The 22,454-nt window shown below is 47.2% G+C and overlaps 2 protein-coding genes across 3 annotated transcripts in view; one reads left to right on the forward strand and one right to left on the reverse strand.

Annotated features, from left to right (window-relative positions):
• Window positions 1-11,169, forward strand: part of STAB2 (stabilin 2) — a 175,571-nt gene extending 164,402 nt beyond the window's left edge. Inside the window, exons 68-69 of one of the 2 annotated variants that reach the window (XM_047742543.1) lie at window positions 149-265; window positions 10,490-11,169. In XM_047742543.1, the coding sequence (XP_047598499.1) occupies window positions 149-265; window positions 10,490-10,540 (168 nt within the window). In that variant the 3' untranslated portion in view covers window positions 10,541-11,169. The remainder of the gene's footprint in view (window positions 1-148; window positions 266-10,489) is intronic. The other variant, XM_047742545.1, reaches the window with a different exon arrangement.
• Window positions 11,170-13,000: 1,831 nt separating this feature from the next.
• The window catches only part of NT5DC3 (5'-nucleotidase domain containing 3), a 62,316-nt gene continuing 52,862 nt past the window's right edge, over window positions 13,001-22,454 (reverse strand). The window contains exons 13-14 of the mRNA XM_047741351.1: window positions 19,669-19,733; window positions 13,001-17,681 (exon numbers count right to left, since the gene is read on the reverse strand). Coding sequence (XP_047597307.1) covers window positions 17,429-17,681; window positions 19,669-19,733 — 318 coding nt within the window. The 3' untranslated portion in view covers window positions 13,001-17,428. The remainder of the gene's footprint in view (window positions 17,682-19,668; window positions 19,734-22,454) is intronic.

The following is a 22,454-nucleotide window of genomic DNA, read 5'->3' on the forward strand; positions in this document are numbered from 1 at the left end:
CGGGTGGCAGTCATGCTTGGATGGACGTATGAAGTCCTTGAGCCCAGCACTTAAGAGGGGTGGGCACGGGTTGCTTTACCTGACAACTTGAATGAGCCACTCCTGCCCTGGGGACATCCTGTCAGCCTGTGCTTGTCTTTTGGAGCAGTCGGAGGAGGATATCGACGTTGCGGCTCTTGGCAAGCAGCAGCCTGAGAATATACCAAACCCCTTGTATGAGAGCACCCCCTCCACTCCCCCAGAACCTTCCTATGACTACTTCATGGTGAGTCTGCCTCTTCACCTAGGAACAGATGCAGGTGGGGTGCAGGAGAGTGAGGTCTTCCAGCAAATCCAACTGGAAAGCTTTGCACCAAGAAAGGCATATTTCTAGAATGTGTCTCAGGGCAATAATCCTAAAAGCCAGTATTACAAGCTGACTGAAGCCAGGTGACTATTGAGTGTCCCTGTGTTCTTTGGGGTGAGATCTCCAATAATTAGAGGTAATAGAGGCTGTACACCCCCAACCTCACGACCAGGTGAGAAGTGATTTGTCACACGAAGAAATTTTGGGCTGCATTCTGTCACAAACATTTATGAGGTAGCCAGTACAAAGACAGACTCAGGCCTTAAAAAGCGTTGGTTTTTTTTTTTTTTTTTCTTTCCCTTATGTTTTGCTTTAAACACATTTCCATTGCTGGGGGTCTCTGGCTGGCTCAGTTGGTAGAGCATGCAGTTCTTGATCCCAGGGCCATGAGTTCAAGCCCCACATTGAACATGGAACTATACCTACTTAAAAAAAAATTTTTTTAAATAAACTTTCATTTTACATGGTTGTCACAGTTTTTCTGCCCATTGCCAGAGCTGCTTCTTGCCTTTGGAACTATGTTCCTTTTAATGACAGCAGGCCAGGTCCAAGGATCCAGAGGGGGTCCCACAGGACCCACCAAGAGGGTGAGTGGCTTCTCCTAGGATGGAAATCAAATTTGAGCCAGCAGGAAGAGAGAGCAGAGTTTACTGAAGATACAGAGAGGGCAGATACAGATGGAGTGCTGAGACACAGGGAAAGGAAATGAAAGGAGCACGAGTCTCGTCTTTGTTCTGGGTCTGGAGTTTTTATTGAGGAGGGTGGTCTGGTGTATATGCCCCCTCAGGCATCCCAGAACTGGTTAGAACAGAGACCAGGGCCCAACTGTTAGTCCTTGGAGCCAGGGGCCCCTGGACCGGAGATGTCTAGCTGCTGGTGGCCTGGAGTGCGCATATGGTAGCTTAGTCCCGTCATTCTCACCTGGTCCTTTCTTAGATGTTATCTGTTCTAGAGAAATCATTAACTCCTTGTCTCTTCCAAGGAAGACATACACTATTTGTGTTAGGAGGCACGTGTAAGGTGGGGCCGGGGTGCACATCCTAGCGAGAGTGAAAGCAGGAAAAGGAGCAAAAGCAGCTTTTTATGGAGTCCTTTGGTTTCCCTATCTCACTTTGATCAGGTCTTTGCTCTCTAGAGGGACATGTTCTGCTCTGATGTTCCAGGGAATAACCATTTGTTTGTAGTTAGTGATCCCTGAGCCTGGATGGGGCTCCACTGACTTCATCCCAAGGGGATCCCACAGCAAGGTACCCCATTCACACGGAATGTGGAAGGTACCCCTGCCCATGGCCTACTACCGGTCAGCACTGAGCAGCTGGAATAAAACTTAATTCTTCCTTTTATAGGGAGGTAAGAAAAATTGATAGCTAGTGTGACTGAGCTGACAGCATTGCTCAGGTCCAAGGAAATCACCTGAATCTGGCCTGTTAATCTAGAACCCTCATGAAGAAGTAGCCAAAGGGGCTCCTGGGTGGCTCAGGCATTTGAGTGTCTGCCTTTGGCTCAGGTCATGACCTCAGAGTCCCAGGATCGAACCCTGCATCAGGCTCTCTGCTCAGTGCACAGCCTGCCCTTCACCCAGTTCCTGCTCTCTCTCTCTCATACACATACAGCTCTCTCTTAAATAAATAAAAATCTTTAAAAAAAAAAAAATGTAACCCAAGCCAGAGAGCTGCCGTGATTGATTGATGCTTGCACATACGCTACCTTTCCTGCAAAACCCTATTACGGCTGTTGCGTTCTGGCAAGCTAGCACTGAAACATTACCGAAATATTTTATTGCACCATTTTTCAGCTCGTATAGTGCAACAGACATTTTTGTTCTTCGGCAGTGAACCAAACGTAAACGTCTTGTGTCCTCAGCGTCCGTGGCAGCAGAACTAATATCTTTGCAATAGACTGAAAAATAACTTAGATCCTTACCTACTTTGTTTTTTCTCATCAAACCCATGTAGAATTTTCCCCACCCAAACTGAAAGGGTAAGTTCGGCTGTTCATTTCTTAACTAGTAGTTCATGTCTGGAAGCACTGTTATGTTGAAATCAACCTGATGTAAAAAAGCTGGTGCAGCGGGAAGGGGGTGTTATCCATGTCATTTCGTGCTCTTCACGCCTTCTCAGCTGCCTGTCCTCTTCTGAGGGCTCTGTCAGCACCACGCATGAAAGGTTCTCCTGAGGCAGGAGACAGTGTGTCCCAAATGCAGGAGTCAGATGAACCCTTCTCATCAGGCCAGGTGGCAGAGATGTTCCAGGAACAGAAATCTGAGCCTGCCCCACGGAAGGGGCATCCTCCATTCTCCTGACTTTTATAGTGAAGGTGGGGTGCCTGTACAATATTTGTAGCAATCTAGACATCTGGAACACATCCCGTATGCAAAATAACAGCACTTCGGGGCCAATCAGAGCCACAGACAGCACCAGGCTTGGGTGCTGCCTCCAGAGTATGGCTTCTGATTGGACTCTCAAATACTCAAGAGCCAATGACAAAGAATGTTTAATCTGGAAGCAGTTTTTTGTAATCCTACTAAGAGCCACCTTTGGCAGGGTATGTGTACCTTCCTTAATGCAGTATCCAATTTAAGCCTCATACTTCCCTGTGAGGAAAATATTATTATGGCCCTTTATAAAGATGAGGGGAAAACACCAGAATGGAACCCACCTGTCCAGGGGCCATAAGCTTCAAGGAGCGGCAGCCGCCCCCAGAACCACCCTACCCTCCTGCCTCCTAACACAAGACGGCAGCATGAGCAGACGCTCCTCCCACGCACATGTTTACAGGGCGATTGGAGGAGAACTGTTTTAGGCTCTTGGGAAGGAAGTTTTCCTCCACCCTCTTAGGATCCCTGGCTGGATCTGAAAAGCAACCTGACAGATTCACAGGAGAAAAGCGTATAAACTTTATGGCAAGTCTGCATGTACCTGGGAGTCCTCACGAGAGAATGAAGACCTGAAGTGACCAGAGCAGGAAGCTTTTCTTTTATACAAAGAAACGACACAGCTGTGCAGAACAGACAAGACAGAGGTTTGCGCTTGTGGGGAGTACACGGTGACGCAAGTAGGAAGATACGGAATTTAACCAGGTGGTTTGTACAGATTTTCTGGCCCCAAATTCTTGTCTCTGGTGATCAGCGTCTTCTTTCCTCCTGGTGCAGGGAGGGTTTTATGACCTGTTCGAAGGAAGAGAAGCAAGGTGGGGGAAGTTCACAGGGACCATCCTGCTTCTGCTGGTATTTTTTTTTTTTCCAAAAATTCCTTCAGTTTAAGGAGGAGGAGTCAAGATGGCAGAGAAGTAGCAGGCTGAGACTACTTCAGGTAGCGGGAGATCAGCTAAATAGCTTATCTAAAGATTGCAAACACCTACAAATCCAACGGGAGATTGAAGAGAAGAAGAACAGCAATTCCAGAAACAGAAAATCAACCACTTTCTGCAAGGTAGGACTGGCGGAGAAGTGAATCCAAAGCGACGGGAAGATAGACCGCGGCGGGAGGGGCCGGCTCCCGGCGAGCGGCGGAGCAACGGAGCAAAATCAGGACTTTTAAAAGTCTGTTCCGCTGAGGGACATCGCTCCAGAGGCTTAACTGGAAGCCCAGGCGGGGTCAGCGCGGCCTCAGGTCCCGCAGGGTCGCAGAAGGATCGGGGGTGTCTGAGTGTCGCAGAGCTTACCGGTATTGGAACGGGGAAGCCGGCTACAGAGACAGAGCCGAGGAGTGACTCTCAGCTCGGGGTTGCCTTGAACCGGTCGCAGGCTCGGTCGGCTCGGAGCGCGGCCGGAGGCCAGGGTGACAGGAGTCATTGGGCGCTGTTCTCTGTGGGCGCACTGAGGAGTGGGGCCCCCGGCTCTCGGCTCCTCCGGGCCGGAGACCGGGAGGCCGCCATCTTCATTCCCACCGTCCGGACTCTACAGAAAGCGCTCAGGGAACAAAAGCTCCTGAAAGCAAACCCGAGCGGATTACTCAGCGCGGCCCCGGGTAAGGGCGGTGCAACTCCGCCTGGGGCAAAGACGCTTGAGAATCACTACAACAGGCCCCTCCCCCAGAAGATCAACGGGAAACCCAGCCAGGACCAAGTTCACCTACCAAGGAGTGCAGTTTCAATACCAAGGAGAGTGGCGGAATTCCAGAGGAGAAAGCAAAGCACGGAACTCATGGCTTTCTCCCCATGATTTTTTTAGCCTTGCAGTTAATTTAATTTTTTTTTCTTTTTCAATTTTTTTTTCTCTTCTTCTGCTAAATTTTTTTAACTTTTACCGTTTTCTTTTTTAACATTTTTTAAATAGTTTAATATATATATTTTTTTTTCCTCTTTTTATATTTTTTCTTTATCGGCTTTCTTTTTTTTAATAGTTTCTTTTTATTTTTTTTTTCTTTCTGAACCCCTTTTTATCCCCTTTCTCCCCCCTCACAATTTGGGATCTCTTCTGATTTGGCTAAAGCATATTTTCCTGGGGTTGTTGCCACCCTTTTAGTATTTTACTTGCTCCTTCATAAACTCTTATCTGGACAAAATGACAAGGCGGAAAATTTCACAACAAAAAAAAGAACAAGAGGCAGTACCAAAGGCTAGGGACCTAATCAATACAGACATTGGTAATATGTCAGATATAGAGTTCAGAATGACGATTCTCAAGGTTCTAGCCGGGCTTGAAAAAGGCATGGAAGATATTAAAGCAACCCTCTCGGGAGATATAAAAGCCCTCTCTGGAGAAATAAAAGAACTAAAATCTAACCAAGTTGAAATCAAAAAAGCTATTAATGAGGTGCAATCAAAAATGGAGGCTCTCACTGCTAGGATAAATGAGGCAGAAGAAAGAATTAGCGATATAGAAGATCAAATGACAGAGAATAAAGAAGCTGAGCAAAAGAGGGACAAACAGCTACTGGACCACGAGGGGAGAATTCGAGAGATAAGTGACACCATAAGACGAAACAACATTAGAATAATTGGGATTCCAGAAGAAGAGGAAACAGAGAGGGGAGCAGAAGGTATATTGGAGAGAATTATTGGAGAGAATTTCCCCAATATGGCAAAGGGAACAAGCATCAAAATTCAGGAGGTTCAGAGAACCCCCCTCAAAATCAATAAGAATAGGTCCACACCCCATCACCTAATAGTAAAATTTACAAGTCTTAGTGACAAAGAAAAGATCCTGAAAGCAGCCCGGGAAAAGAAGTCTGTAACGTACAATGGTAAAAATATTAGATTGGCAGCAGACTTATCCACAGAGACCTGGCAGGCCAGAAAGAGCTGGCATGATATATTCAGAGTACTAAATGAGAAAAACATGCAGCCAAGAATACTATATCCAGCTAGGCTATCATTGAAAATAGAAGGAGAGATTAAAAGCTTCCAGGACAAACAAAAACTGAAAGAATTTGCAAATACCAAACCAGCTCTACAGGAAATATTGAAAGGGGTCCTCTAAGCAAAGAGAGACCCTCAAAGTAGTAGATCAGAAAGAAACAGAGACAATATACAATAACAGTCACCTTACAGGCAATAAAATGGCACTAAATTCATATCTCTCAATACTTACCCTGAATGTTAATGGGCTAAATGCCCCAATCAAAAGACACAGGGTATCAGAATGGATAAAAAAACAAAACCCATCTATATGTTGCCTACAAGAAACTTATCTTAAACCCGAAGACACCACCAGGTTTAAAGTGAGGGGGTGGAAAAGAATTTACCATGCTAATGGACATCAGAAGAAAGCAGGAGTGGCAATCCTTATATCAGATCAATTAGATTTTAAGCCAAAGACTATAATAAGAGATGAGGAAGGACACTATATCATACTCAAAGGAACTGTCCAACAAGAAGATCTAACAATTTTAAATATCTATGCCCCTAACGTGGGAGCAGCCAACTATATAAACCAATTAATAACAAAATCAAAGAAACACATCGACAAGAATACAATAATAGTAGGGGATTTTAACACTCCCCTCACTGAAATGGACGGATCATCCAAGCAAAAGATCAACAAGGAAATCAAGGCCTTAAATGACAGACTGGACCAGATGGACATCACAGATATATTCAAAACATTTCATCCCAAAGCAACAGAATACACTTTCTTCTCTAGTGCACATGGAACATTCTCCAGAATAGATCACATTCTTGGTCCTAAATCAAGTCTCAACTGGTATCAAAAGATTGGGATCATTCCCTGCATATTTTCAGACCACAATGCTCTAAAGCTAGAACTCAATCACAAGAGGAAATTTGGAAAGAACCCAAATACATGGAGACTAAACAGCATCCTTCTAAAGAATGAATGGGTCAACCAGGAAATTAAAGAAGAATTGAAAAAATTTATGGAAACAAATGATAATGAAAACACAACGGTTCAGAATCTGTGGGACACAACAAAGGCAGTCCTGAGAGGAAAATATATAGCGGTACAAGCCTTTCTCAAGAAACAAGAAAGGTCTCAGGTACACAACCTAACCCAACACCTAAAGGAGCTGGAGAAAGAACAAGAAAGAAACCCTAAACCCAGCAGGAGAAGAGAAATCATAAAGATTAGAGCAGAAATCAATGAAATAAAAACCAAAAACAACAGAACAAATCAATGAAACTAGGAGCTGGTTCTTTGAAAGAATTAATAAGATTGATAAACCCCTGGCCAGACTTATCAAAAAGAAAAGAGAGAGGACCCAAATAAATAAAATCATGAATGAAAGAGGAGAGATCACAACGAACACCAAAGAAATACAGACAATTATAAGAACATACTATGAGCAACTCTACGCCAACAAATTTGACAATCTGGAAGAAATGGATGCATTCCTAGAGACATATAAACTACCACAACTGAACCAGGAAGAAATAGAAAGCCTGAACAGACCCATAAGCAGTAAGGAGATTGAAACAGTCATCAAAAATCTCCAAACAAACAAAAGCCCAGGGCCAGACGGCTTCCCGGGGGAATTCTACCAAACATTTAAAGAAGAACTAATTCCTATTCTCCTGAAACTGTTCCAAAAAATAGAAATAGAAGGAAAACTTCCAAACTCATTTTATGAGGCCAGCATCACCTTGATCCCAAAACCAGACAAGGATCCCAACAAAAAAGAGAACTACAGACCAATATCCTTGATGAACACAGATGCAAAAATTCTCGCCAAAATACTAGCCAGTAGGATTCAACAGTACATTAAAAGGATTATTCACCACGACCAAGTGGGATTTATTCCAGGGCTGCAAGGTTGGTTCAACATCCGCAAATCAATCAATGGGATACAATACATTAATAAAAGAAAGAACAAGAACCATATGATACTCTCCATAGATGCTGAAAAAGCATTTGACAAAGTACAGCATCCCTTCCTGATCAAAACTCTTCAAAGTGTAGGGATAGACGGCACATACCTCAATATTATCAAAGCCATCTATGAAAAACCCACCGCAAATATCATTCTCAATGGAGAAAAACTGAAAGCTTTTCCGCTAAGGTCAGGAACACGGCAGGGATGTCCGTTATCACCACTGCTATTCAACATAGTACTAGAAGTCCTAGCCTCAGCAATCAGACAACAAAAGGAAATTAAAGGCATCCAAATCGGCAAAGAAGAAGTCAAACTATCACTCTTTGCAGATCATATGATACTATATGTGGAAAACCCAAAAGACTCCACTCCAAAACTGCTAGAACTTGTACAGGAATTCAGTAAAGTGTCAGGATATAAAATCAATGCACAGAAATCAGTTGCATTTCTCTACACCAACAACAAGACAGAAGAAAGAAAAATTAAGGAGTCCATCCCATTTACAATTGCACCCAAAACTATAAGATACCTAGGAATAAACCTAACCAAAGAGACTAAGAATCTATACTCAGAAAACTATAAAGTACTCATGAAAGAAATTGAGGAAGACACAAAGAAATGGAAAAATGTTCCATGCTCCTGGATTGGAAGAATAAATATTGTGAAAATGTCTATGCTACCTAAAGCAATCTACACATTTAATGCAATTCCTATCAAAGTACCATCCATTTTTTTCAAAGAAATGGAACAAATCATCCTAAAATTTATATGGAACCAGAAAAGACCTCGAATAGCCAAAGGAATATTGAAAAAGAAAGCCAAAGTTGGTGGCATCACAATTCCGGACTTCAAGCTCTATTACAAAGCTGTCATCATCAAGACAGCATGGTACTGGCACAAAAACAGACACATAGATCAATGGAACAGAATAGAGAGCCCAGAAATGGACCCTCAACTCTATGGTCAACTCATCTTCGACAAAGCAGGAAAGAATGTCCAATGGAACAAAGACAGCCTCTTCAATAAATGGTGTTGGGAAAATTGGACAGCCACATGCAGAAAAATGAAATTGGATCATTTCCTTACACCACACACGAAAATAGACTCAAAATGGATGAAGGATCTCAATGTGAGAAAGGAATCCATCAAAATCCTCGAAGAGAACACAGGCAGCAACCTCTTCGACCTCAGCTGCAGCAACATCTTCCTAGAAACATCACCAAAGGCAAGGGAAGCAAGGGCAAAAATGAACTTTTGGGATTTTATCAAGATCAAAAGCTTCTGCACAGCAAAGGAAACAGTTAACAAAACCAAAAGACAACTGACAGAATGTGAGAAGATATTTGCAAATGACATATCAGATAAAGGGCTAGTGTCCAAAATCTATAAAGAACTTAGCAAACTCAACACCCAAAGAACAAATAATCCAATCAAGAAATGGGCAGAGGACATGAACAGACATTTCTGCAAAGAAGGCATCCACATGGCCAACAGACACATGAAAAAGTGCTCCATATCACTCGGCATCAGGGAAATACAAATCAAAACCACCATGAGGTATCACCTCACACCAGTCAGAATGGCTAAAATTAACAAGTCAGGAAATGACAGATGCTGGCGAGGATGCGGAGAAAGGGGAACCCTCCTACACTGTTGGTGGGAATGCAAGCTGGTGCAACCACTCTGGAAAACAGCATGGAGGTTCCTCAAAATGTTGAAAATAGAACTACCCTATGACCCTGCAATTGCACTGCTGGGTATTTACCCTAAAGATACAAACGTAGTGATCCGAAGGGGCACGTGCACCCGAATGTTTCTAGCAGCAATGTCTACAATAGCCAAACTATGGAAAGAACCTAGATGTCCATCTACAGACGAATGGATAAAGAAGATGTGGTATATATACACAATGGAATACTATGCAGCCATCAAAAGAAATGAAATCTTGCCATTTGCGACGACGTGGATGGAACTAGAGGGTATCATGCTTAGCGAAATAAGTCAATTGGAGAAAGACAACTATCATATGATCTCCCTGATATGAGGGAGAGGAGATGCAACATGGGGGGTTGAGGGGGTAGGAGAAGAGTAAATGAAACAAGATGGGATTGGGAGGGAGACAAACCATAAGTGACTCTTAATCTCACAAAACAAACTGAGGGTTGATGGGGGGAGGGGGTTGGGAGAGGGGGGTGGGGTTATGGATATTGGGGAGGGTATGTGCTATGGTGAGTGCTGTGAAGTGTGTAAACCTGGCGATTCACAGACCTGTACCCCTGGGGATAAAAATATATGTTTATAAAGCTGTAAAAAAAAAAAAAAAAGAAAAGAAAAAAGAAAGGATGAATCCCCAAGTTTTGTAGCAACATGGACGGGACTGGAAGAGATTATGCTGAGTGAAATAAGTCAAGCAGAGAGAGTCAAGTATCATATGGTTTCACTTATTTGTGGAGCATAACAAATAGCATGGAGGACAAGGGGAGATGGAGAGGAGAAGGGAGTTGAGGGAAATTGGAAGGGGAGGTGAACCATGAGAGACTATGGACTCTGAAAAACGATCTGAGAATTTTGAAGGGGTGGGGGGTGGGAGGTTGGGGGCACCAGGTGGTGGGTATTGTAGAGGGCACGGATTGCATGGAGCACTGGGTGTGGTGCAAAAATAATGAATACTGTTATGCTGAAAAAATAAAAAAATTAATAAAAAAAATTCCTTCAGTTTAAGATATTTAAACTGCCAAGGGTCCATATTTTGGTAGCATGTTCTGAACCCCTTCAAGGTCTCAGAGCAGGGACCAGAAGGAATGCTCTGCCTAGAAAAACCCAACAAGCAGGAGGGCCTGTGCCCAGTGTTTGAGAGACCTCTCTTTTCCAGGATGCCGAAGACCAGCAGCTGGACAACACTGACCCCCTGGGGGCACTGTGAGGGGCCAGACCTGCTGCCACCAGCCACCCCCCTCGGCCATCTCCTCACCTGCCTGAGCCTCCTCAAAAAGGCTGTCAACTGTGAATCCTCACACGGGTTGTCTGGAAAGTAAGGTCCTTTCACATTTTAAAGTAGGAAGTACTCAAGCCATACCTCATCTCTTCGGTTAATCTAGGGGATTACTCTGTTTCTGTGGGTGAGGGGTTGTGTTAAACCCACCCACCAACCCAGGGGGACTGTCCCTCCACTGTCCCTCCTTTGTACCTTTAGATGGCACTTAAGTACATTCTCCCCAACGCTCTGACCTCATCTCCTTTCCCCGTTAGGTTGTAAGCATCCAAAAGGCAGGAACCTGCCTCATTCATCTTTGTATCTTGGGGTCTGAGACCTGCAGTGTGCTCAATAAATGTTTATGGAAGAGAACTAAAGTCAATGGAACCAACTGGTGTTTTGGGAAACAAAAATACTGTTTGCCACAGAAAGGGTCAAAGTCTGAAGGTAAAATCCACTTACTGGAGCTAATGAGGGCCTTTTCATTTAGCCAACACTTCCCTTTTAAAGTCTTCTTTCTTAATTCTATTTTGTTCGCTTGTTTGTGTTTAAGAAGACATAACCAGTTCACAGTCACTGGGGCGGCTAGAATTAAAACAACAGATAATAACAAATGTTGACAAGGATGTGAGAAATCAGACCCCTCATATGTCACTGGGAGGAAAGTAAAATGGTACAGCTACATGGAAATGTTTGGCAGTTTCTCAAAAACTTAAACACAGTGTTACATGATCCAGAAATTCCACTCCTTGGCATATATCCAAGAGAAATGAAAAACATGTCCCCATGATAACTTACATATGCAAGCTCACAACATTATTTGTAATAGCCAGAAAGTAGAAACGACCCAAACGTCCATCATCTTTTGAATGGATAACCAACGGTGGTATATCCCTCCAGTGAAATCTCATTCTCCCCTACAAGGGAACTAGGTACTGAGGACGCATGCCAGCAGCACAAAGAGAACCTGAAAACACCAGCCTAGAAGGCAGAAGCAAGAGACCACAGACTGTATGACTCCATCTACATGAAATTTCCAAAATAGTCAAATTCACAGAAAATAGATTAGTGATTGCCAGGGACAGGGAGTGATGAAAATGTTCTAGAACTTTCCAGCGGTGATGTGTGGACTCGGGACAATTTTTGACTGTGCACAACTCTCCCAAGCAGTGCAGGATGTCTACCACACCAGGCCCCTGTCCTCAAAAGGTCAGAAGGGCCCTTCTATTACTGTGACATTGAGCACCCTCCAACCCATCCACCATGCACTTTCAAATGGTCCCAAGGCGGTGGGACTGGCCAGCTTTGGGAATCACTGCTGGGACAGAGAAGGGAAAAGCTGGGTTGAGCAGACCTCAGACTCTCCTTTAGGCCCAATAACTGTTCCACGGGCTTGTGGTTTTTGCTGAATCAGGTGAGACATTCTGGAGGCCCCAGTATAAGCTTTTTCACAACTCCCGGAAAGGAAAGAAGTCACAGTCTCAGGCAAAGGAACAGCTTACCATCTCCCTGGGACAGCATATCATGATGAAAGTAATGCCGTGTTTCCAGGAGCTCGCTCCCCAAAAACAACGAGAGATAAATTCTCCGGTGAGAGAATGGTACCACCATCACAGGGACAAAAATGCAAGTGATGGAAAAGGAAGACAGCAGGCTCTCCACAGAAGGAATGAATGGGACAAAGGTCTGGGCATACCAAGACATCAATGACATGAAGGTGGTTTAATACATGTGCACACACATAGTTTTTTTTAAAAAATAAGCTCTTCAGGGCGCCTGGGTGGCTCAGTGGGTTAAGCCGCTGCCTTCGGCTCAGGTCATGGTCTCAGGGTCCTGGGATCAAGTCCCGCATCGGGCTCTCTGCTCAGCAGGGAGCCTGCTTCCCTCTCTCTCTGCCTGCCTCTCTGCCTGCTTGTGATCTCTGTCTGTCAAATAAATAAATAAAATCTTTAAAAAAAAAAATAAGCTCTTCAAAATATTTATAAATTTATCCAAAACCCAGTAGTGATTTGACTTCATGGCACTCATTCCTAATTTAGTATTATTCAGCATTTTCTTCCCTTAAATCATGGCTTCCAATTTTTAGCTTTCCTGGCAATTTTGATGGCAAGCACTTGGAGGACCACCTTCTCCGGCTCTCAAGGAACTCTCCATGGGGGAACAGCATTTCCGGGGGGTGGGTATTGGCTGCCTACCCAAGTCTGAGCTCGTGCTCATTTTCCGTCTGTGCCTTAACTACACAGTCTTCTGGGTCTGAAAACAAGCTGGGGTGCTGGGACAAATGGGGTGAGAAATGAACCACACATCTTCCACCCTTTCTCACTGGGGTATTCTTTTTTGGGTACAGTAGAATTCGATACGGCTTTGCCACTAAAGCACACAAAAACAGACTGCTTACAATGAGCCGGACACAATTCAAACTTTTATTTGGCAAGAAGTTCAGTCCTATAACATAAAATCGAACATTTAGAATAAATAGCAAATTCACATCCAGAATAAATAGTAAGTCTACCTAGTTCACATGTATGGCGCCTGATACCCTACGGGCACCCTCTGTCATTCTACTAAATACTTGGAACACGGTGTCCTCAGGCTTCAAGCCGGCAGTGCTAAGAAAGTACGGAGGCCTGCAGCGGGTTGGCTGCCCCGGGAAGCAGAGGCCAAGGTGAGGTTTGCATGCAGGACAAGTACGGGCGAAGTGTTCTTGGGATCAACACCTGGGGATGGAAAAGAAGGAACGAGGAGGGAGGAAGGTAGGGCCGGAGTTGGCTGCTCCAGGAAGGGGGTGTGAGTGACCTTCTCTGAGGCTGGGCTTCTCCGCTGGGGAAGCTCTGGAAGAGGGTCACCAGCTGAGGACGGGGAGCCAGCAGCTGACCCAGCAGTTGGGGGTTAAGTCCCTGGGTTCTGCAGGTGTTCTGCACAGCCAAGCCCATCCCCCTCTACGAGCACATGCACCAGTCAGTGCAGTGAGGGACGATCACTTAGTGCCCGAGCCTGGCTGTTCAATTACGCACCACAAGGGCTACGCCGTGTGCTAGAAACACCAGCTACAGAAGCACGGGTGCCCAGAGGGCACGGGGAGTGTGGTGCACGCACCTACAGAACTTCTCTCTTCCAGCCTCATGCAGCTCTGAGGCGGTTAACGCGTGCTTTCAGCAAGGTCATGGTGCCGTCGCCACAAGGGACGAGAGCAGGATTGGGCAAACTGGGGCCGGAGAGCCACATCTAGCCTGCAGCTGTTTTTGTAAATCAGGTTGTGACAGAACACAGCGTGCCCATTCCCAGGGCAATGGTGGCAGAAAATGGCCCGTGAAGCTGCAAGTGCTTCCTTGCTGGCCCTTTACAGGCAACACTGGCTGAACCCTGCATCAGAGAAACTTCTCTCCCCTTCCTTGCCTCAACCCACAAGGGTGTTAAAGATCAGCTGAACCTGAGGCCAGGCTCCCAAATGCTAATGCAATTTAAAAAAAGAGAGAAAAATGGTACAAACGGAAATTAGTATTAAGAGGGAAAAATATAGGCTCCCTTGTAGTTGAATAGAGCAATCAAGGAACCCTGCCTCTGGCCAAATGTAGTCTCAAAGCATTATGGACAAGGGCCCCCGAGTGGGTCTTTGGCAGCAAATGAGCACTCAGCGCCCGGAATCAAGTCCAGTATTTAGCACATTCTACTGCTTAAAAGGCCTTCAGGAGGAAGAAAGAGGAAAAGCCATTTAGTTCCCTCAAAGCTAAATTAGTGAGGAGGGAAGATGACTTCTCATTTCTACTTTGCAATAATTAAGAGAGCCGATGCACTCAAAGCAACTAGTAATTTAGTCTGAGATGTGCCCAAATCAGTAACAGGTGGTTTATGTTACATAACATCACTGGTGATGGCAGAAAACAGAGCTGAAGAGACTTTAAAAATTAAAAAAAAAAAAAAAAAAAAAAAAAAAAAAAGGCTATGTCAGAAGGAAAGAAGGACCTCTAAGTCAAACTCCTAAAACACTTTAAAAGCTGACTTTCATCTATAAAAGCAACTACAAAACCAGTTGTACGAGTCCCTTCCATGGCAGTCCACCCCGGGTCCCACAAGCCCTGCAGAGCCACCGCCATGGCCGGCTGAACTGTCCCTGCACCACCAGTCTAACCGATGCAAAAAACAGGAGATATTTTTCAACATGCAAATCCATCTTATTCTGTTCGCTTTCCAAACTGATTTTCTAAATGGTAGAAAACCGACTCTGTTCCCTTGTACCACTGCGCTTCCCTCAGTGGGCACCACAGAGAGCTGGAAAGAACAAAATGCCCAGGGCAGTGCACCAAACCCCAGCAGAGTCAAGACAGTTGCAGTCTATCTTGATGGAGCACACCCGGGAAGAATGCCTCGGGCTGTCCTCCACGTGGACACGGCCGCCCTGACCCACACGGCTGGCCTTGGCGTGGGTTCAGTCCACCAGGTGCCTGCTGTGTGGGCCTGGCTCAGACAGATGCCAGGCTTCCACTACGTGGCCCATCTCATCCTGCCATGTTCAGTGGCCCAGAGACTGAGATCTTAATTGACAATAGGTTATAAAATTCATCATTTGGGGGCGCCTGGGTGGCTCAGTGGGTTAAGCCTCTGCCTTCGGCTCAGGTCATGATCTCGGGGTCCTGGGATCGAGCCCCGCATCGGGCTCACTGCTCAGCGGGGAGCCTGCTTCCTCCTCTCTCTCTGCCTACTTGTGACCTCTGTCTGTCAAATGAATAAATAAAATCTTAAAAAAAAAAAAAATTCATCATTCGTTTCGAGAAAAATCTCTTTCTCCCCCAAGGCTTGTGTCACCTAACTTAGCTGTCCATGAAAGCAGTTTTAAGAACAGCACTACATGGGGCACCGGAGTGGCTCAGTGGGTTAAAGCCTCTGCCTTCAGCTGAGATCATGATCCCAGGGTCCTCGGATCGAGCCCCGCATCAGGCTCTCTGCTCAACGGGGAGCCTGCTTCCCCGCCCCCCACCACCTGCCTCTCTGCCTACTTGTGATCTCTGTCAAAAAAATAAAATCTTTAAAAAAAAAAAAAAACCAGCACTACTTCATTCTTGAGTACACGAGACACCTTATAACTGGCACCAAGGAGACAGGGATGACTATCTGATTAGATTAAAACTCAGAGGGGAAAAAAAAACTGTTTTACTTCTTCACTCAGCTTCTCCAGACAGAAACTCCAAGGCCAAGAGCACAGCCTGTGTGCCAAGGACCCCAGTACCAAGCACTCCTGGGCCCTCCAGCACCCATCAGATGCCCATCTACGCTACCTTCTGATGCTCTAGCCACACAGGAGCTAACACCCAGCCGACAGAAGGCCTACCCCGTTCCTGAAGAAGAAAGGCCTACTGGGTGTATAACAAAGTTTCCAAGTAAAAAAAGGGGCCGAGTTGGGCCTCCTGGGTCTAAAGGGCATCACGCACGGCATCACGAGGGAAGCCGTGCACCCCACTTCATTTGTGGGCCATGGCAGGTGGTCTGTGGAATGCCAAGCTGAAATTTCATCCGCAGCTGGCTCCAATACACGGACCACGGTAAAATGCAGAACAAGCGAGCACCGCCCACACGTCCCCGTTCAGGGCGCCGCCATCCGCACCCACTGCGGATAAACACGCGTGCCCCTCACGTCGTCCTCAGAGGGCCATGAGACGCTGGACGAGCCGGGCCGTTCCTAAGTCTCCTCCTGGCTTTGCCCGCCCTTCATCCTCAGGAAAACCACCCACGCTCCCCAAATAGCCACACGGCGGGGGGTGGGGGGAGCTCAAAGGGGAGGATGGGGCTGGGGCAGCTAAGCAGTGACAGGGCTGCTGCCACCTCCCCTGAGGGACATGCGAGTGTTTTAACAAGATCCTAACCCAGCAGGGCTCCAGAAGGGGCACGTCACGACAGGACATTGTTTTGCCTGCTTCATTTTCTGTCCTCCAAAGAGCACCTCAAGCCAACACCTGGGTGGCATTTTCAGGCAGGATGAACCCCCGGGAGGCCCACCACGGAGGCGCCGGTCCCTCCGGCCTGCTTGTGTCTTGCAGCTGTATTCTACACGGCCGGTCAGCCGGGCTGTAAGGCAGGGCCCCTCTCCTCGCCCTCCTTTCCCGAAGGAGGAGTGGGACCCGCCTTTCGCCGGCGACACCACAGGTGCTCCCAGGGCAGGGTAGGACCCGGGAAGCAGCCGCTGAGGACAACCACGGGGCCAGGACTTGCAACTTCTCTTGTTCTGTTACAGAAGACTTTTTTGGCAAGGAGGCAGCGTCTCCCTTTGAGGGCGGCCACAGCAAGAGGCCAAACCCCTGGTACCCTGCACCATGGGCGCTGGAGGCCACGTGGGGGCCACCTCTGCTGCTGACTGCCGTGCGAGGCTGTTACGGAGCTCGTGGACTCCTCCGTCAGCTTTCCGCGAGCTGCTTACGGTCGCACGGTGCTGTGCCCCTGCGGTCCCCGGAGCACTGTCCAGGAATGGTCAGCCCGTTTTCCACGAAGAGTCAAGAACAGTTTCGACACTACAGCAGCTAGAATTGAGAGATGGCATCAAGGGGTCTCACCGAGCCCGGAAACACGGACACCCGACCCAGGACCTCGGTAAACAAAAAGGCTGATGGCAGGGTTTCAGTATGAAGCTTCCCTCTCGGCCCAACAAGAAATGCGAAGACGGAACTGGTGGGCTGCTCGCTTCAGTCTTAACAACGTGGAAGGAGTCTCCATAAGGTAATAAATATCAAAAGGCATATTTGTATCTTTTCCAAAAGCAACACTCGTCTGCACACAAGTCAACCCCGTCACGTCCAGCCAGTTGGGGGCTGTCCCTGCTTCTGGCTTTTTCTGCAGCTGGGCCCCCGGTTACTTGGCACGGGCCTCCTGCAGGAGAGGGAGTCTGACGGTGGGGGCCCCGTCCGACCAGGCAGGAAGTTCGTGCTGCAGCGGAGTCCTCCGCGGGTAGAACGTGTGGCTGACGTCGTAGTTCAGCAGGCAGCTCAGAGACGCCATGTAGATGTCCGCAAAGCGTGACAGGCGCCTCAGGAAGTAGGTCGGGTTCTGGTCTGTGCGGAACAAGCTTCCAAACTGGGTGTTGAAGAAATTTTTGGTCATTTCTCTGAAGAAGCAAGAAAAGAGCAAAGCAACAGAAAATGATTCAGAAAAGTCTCTTTTTAAGTTAATGAACTCAGCATCACCCTTTTATTTGTATAGGACTCACTGGAAAGGAAAATCAGCCTGGAACAGCCCAAGCTCTGCTCAGGAAAACAGTCTGCCCGTCCACTCATCAAATGACTCTGACCGCATTTCCCACTTTGGCTGGCCAGAGAGCAGCAGGGAAGGCTCCAGCTTCAACGGGGATGGTCCTCTAAAGAGACACATCGTTTTCCAAACCAAAACACAGGGGCAGGGGAAGGGCACACGGACAGATGCTGTATGTCCTCCGTGTCCGAATCGTCCTCATCTCATCTGCAGAATGGGATCAGGACCCCCTTTCTACAGGGTTATCATGAGAACAGAATATGAGAAGACGAGTAAAAGCAGATGAGACACCCTAAAGTACCGTGAGGTCTGGGAAATTAAGGATCATCTGGTAGTGAAGTAAATAAATCTCCGTTATCCAATACCCAGCTCCACGCACCTCACTGCCTCTCCGCGGCCCAGGGGACAGCTTTTGACAAGGCTGCTGACCCCTTCCCCAGGCTCTAACCCCTGCAGGTGTGCCTCTGTGTGGAAACCAACACCCCATCTCTCTCTCTCTCTCACACACACACATACACACACACACACAAACACAGGATACGTGCACCATCTGACGGCTGGGATCCCTCCACTCAGAACAGTCAGGTAAAATGGATAAAGACCACTTGACTGTTAATACACCAGTCACAAACACAGCAGAAAATGTAACTACGTCCACAACCGTGCAACACAAGCCACTAGCTGGTAGCAGCCGTCTGTCCAGTAGATGGGAATGGCAGATGCCATGACAACCAGAGTAGAAAATTTTAAAAACTCCATTAGGTCTGCAAGCAGAGCAACATAAATGGTTTTTACAGTTTTCGTGAAAAGCCTCATTAAGACATGAGGTTGCAGGAGACTGACAACCCAAACAGGTGAAGCAGCTCCTTCATCAGACAATCTGCGATTCCTGGGGTGGCGCCCAGGTCTGGCTTTGGGGGCAAGAGGCCTGGAGTCCAATCACACCATATGCCTCCCCTCACCCTCTCACGCCATATTTTTATACCAACAATAGATTAAGAACCAAATCAAAATGAGCCCCAGGCAGCCGACACCAGAGGAGGACTGAATTCAATATGGCTGTGGCCTCTGCAGCCCCCAGGGATGACACTGGCCCCGCTCCACGCCACTCCTCCCAAGCAGGCTGTCCACGGCTCAGCAGCCAGAACCCAGGCAGTGACCACTCCTTCCAAAGCCTAGAGATGGCCACGCCCAGCAAAAGGGGAGGTCACGAGCAAGAGCAGAAATGGCCATATAAACAGTGTCTGCACACACGGCATTCTTCTTAAGGAAGCAGGACTGTCCACGGGCCTCTTCTGAACAACTGTTCCCTTAAGATGCCACCTGCCAAACTTTTCAGACAGCAGGTGGGCTCTCCCCACCAGTAAACATTCTGATACTGAGATGTTTACACATGCTCACATACCCCAATGACAAAGAAGCAGCTAGGCAGTAGGAGCCCTATGAATTCATGGTGGTTCCGAGCCCACCCCCCAAGCCATCCCAGGAGCCACACTGGGCTGCCAGATGCCAGCATGAGCTACAACTGGGTCACGAGCTGCGCAGATGGGCAGGTCAAGCGGGCAGGGAAGAGGGATGGGAAGGGACAGCTCCTTCAACCCTGGCGTTCAAAGGCAAGGACTAGAAGTTTGAGAAAGGTTACTGCTGCCTCAAAGAAATGTCACATGGCCCCCGCTAATGGCAGCCACGGCTTAGTTGTGGCTACAACAACGGCCATGGTCCCATTCACACCTGGCAGCTAAAAAAGGAGGGCTGCCTTGGACCAGCACTGGGGATGGCATGCAGGCTGAGCGGACATCAGGCAGGGTGGCGGGCTCGCCGCATTCGAAATGGGCCCCTCTTACCTCATTTCCTTTCTTTCCTTTTTCCACTCCTGCAAAACCAGCTGTGACTCGGGGTCTCTGTGAACCTGCAGGACACAAGCTAATCACTGAGGTTGCTCTAGCGGCCAATAAGCTCATGGGGTTATGAGAATTTAAGGGGCAACTCTTCTTGGAAGAATTTTATTCCTTGACGTCAAAGACATAGGCACTTGCTTGAAATACCACACTTTCAGATTCCTGGCTGCATTCTTGCCTTTTTCACCAAAACAAAAGTTTTAAATCTCCAACACTAGAAACATGATTTAATAAACAGAGATGGAACATTATGAGCCTATTAAACAAGGCCCCCATTAGCTGGGGCTATTACAGTATTAGTGAAGGCTGGGTATAAACACGATGCATATATAACCACATAAAACGTGTGTTATGTGTATGTAGTGTGTCCCCTACACGTGTGTACCACATATGCAAACATCCACTTACCACACACCCCATTACACATATCACAGATGAGTACAAACATAAAATCAGCAGGTAGGTGGACTTAGCAGGTATAACAATATGTCTCTAATTACAAGCATGTCAAAACAGGTGCATGTATGTGGCAATGAACATTTTGGCCATGGAAATTTTTCTTTAATTTGTGCAAGGAAAGTAGGATTATAAATAGTTTTAGTGTTTTCCCTTGAGGTGATATTATCCTTTCGGAAGTGTTCAAGGGAAAATAAATAATTGTTCTGTGAAAGACAGGAAGGTAGAGCACTTCAACCAGAGGGAAAAAGCAGAGACTTTTCTAGCTGGGCTGAAATGTGAGCAAAAGGCAAGAAGAGAAAGGACAACTGCCCACAACCTAACAAACGGAATCTCACAGGTGTCACGTGGTTGAGCAGGAACGCCCCCACCAGGGTCAGAGGCTCACGTGACCGTGGATGACAGGTGGGGCTCCCTGCAATTCATGCTCACGGGGCAGCCTTAGAGCCCGGAGGAAAATACCAAACAAGCAGTCCATTTGCTTCCCACATGGGAGCCAAGGCCCTCTGTTTACTGCCTCTGCCCAGCTCAACAGCTTAACTGGCAGTCACCTGCTAAAGGCCTCTGCCACTCGCACAAAACCCGTGTGGACTGAGCTTATAATCTGGATGGCTCCCCCTGCCCACACTGCCTCTACCAGTGGGAGGCAGCTGCCACTGGACGACCACTGGCTGTTACTGGGAGCACCAGAAGACTGCCCCAGCACTTCTGGGGGTGCTGACAGAGGCTCTGTAAACATGATTTTAATTAGTTTTCACATTTTATTCAAGAAGATACTCACTGTAGCATTTAGGATCAACAAAATATGCGACTAGATCAGAAGAGGTAAAATGTGTAGGTAAAATGTGTAATTTCTATACACACGTGCACATGCAAACATATCTGTACAGCACACCTATGTGCCCAGCATTGTGCTTGATGCTGAAGATACAAGAGAGGACAAGACAGAGGCCCCCTTGGAGGGTACGCCTAGGTAAACAGACCGTGATAAAACCATATAACACCACAAGAGTGAGGGGTCAGTCCGTGAGCAGGAACGCCCCAGCTCTGCCCACACACCCTTCTCAGCCCATGAACTGGGCACTTCCGTCCTTGTCTAAGCAGGAGGGAGAGACGTCTTCTCCCTTACTCTGCCCATAAATGCAGGATGGGAGAAAGCTCTGGTGACGGGCATAAGGATTACCAAAGTGAATCTCCCCGTGCTCTCTTTCTGAAACTTAGCTGCCACAGGGCATGAGAATCCTCCTCTCCACTCCTGTCCCCCACCCCAGGGCCAGCTCTGCAGACTGGAAGGGCAACCTCAGGTCTCCCAGCTCAAGGCACATTCCCCAGCTCTTCCAGAGATGGAGCTGACATCATGTGCCCCACTCTGCCCTCCTGGGAACCTTTCTCCACCGCTTACCATCACTGTCAGAACCTCAGCCCCCTCCCCTGGCGCCCACCCCCCATCAGCTTTTGTACATGCTCAAGTCTCTTCTGTTTAAAAAAAAAAAAAAGGCTATTTTTCCTTGAGGTACCTCTTTCTCCAGCTCTGCTCCCCCAAAAAGCCAAACTTTTAAATAAGTCTCAGGTGTCTGAAATCTACTTTAAACTGCTTCAGAAGAAGTGTGTGCTCATTAGTGAAACTAATCTTTAAGTGAAACTATGCACACTCAGGTGGGTCGTTAACATCAGTGAAGACTCACCAGAAGCCCACACAAGAGGCCGGTCCCATCTTTGGCCCCAGTTGTTAATTAGCATAATCAGCTCCACAGTAGCAAGAATGCAAATCGTACTCCATCACGGCACCAGCCCTCCCGCCCAGTGTGAGAGCAGCCCTACTACAGTCCAGCCGCCCCCGAACCTCTACCAGGGGAGGCCACATCCAGCCCACCACCCATTTTTCCCATCGGCTTCCGTGCTGAAGAGTAAGTTCCTTTCTAAATGGGGGTGTGGGAACCAAAAGGAGAACAATTTTATGACACACAAAAATGATAGGACATTCACATCTCAGTGTCCATCAAGAAAGCCACAGGGACACAACCACACCCATCATTTACACATGGCCCGCACTGTCCCAGGCTGCTCTCGGCCGCAAGCACAGCTGAGCAGCAGTGACAGACGGCTTGGCCCACACAGCACAACACACTGACTGACCTGGCCCTTTGCAGAAATCGGCCAACCCCAGAGCTAAATGTGGTTGTGACGCAAGAACCTGGGAAGGCTCTCTATCGCCGTCAACCAGCACTGCCACCATCCACCACATCATTTTGGACTCTACTTTCGAGGTTAGTTAA

The sequence above is a fragment of the Lutra lutra genome, chromosome 8, assembly GCF_902655055.1.
Source record: "Lutra lutra chromosome 8, mLutLut1.2, whole genome shotgun sequence".
Classification (NCBI taxonomy): domain Eukaryota; kingdom Metazoa; phylum Chordata; class Mammalia; order Carnivora; family Mustelidae; genus Lutra; species Lutra lutra.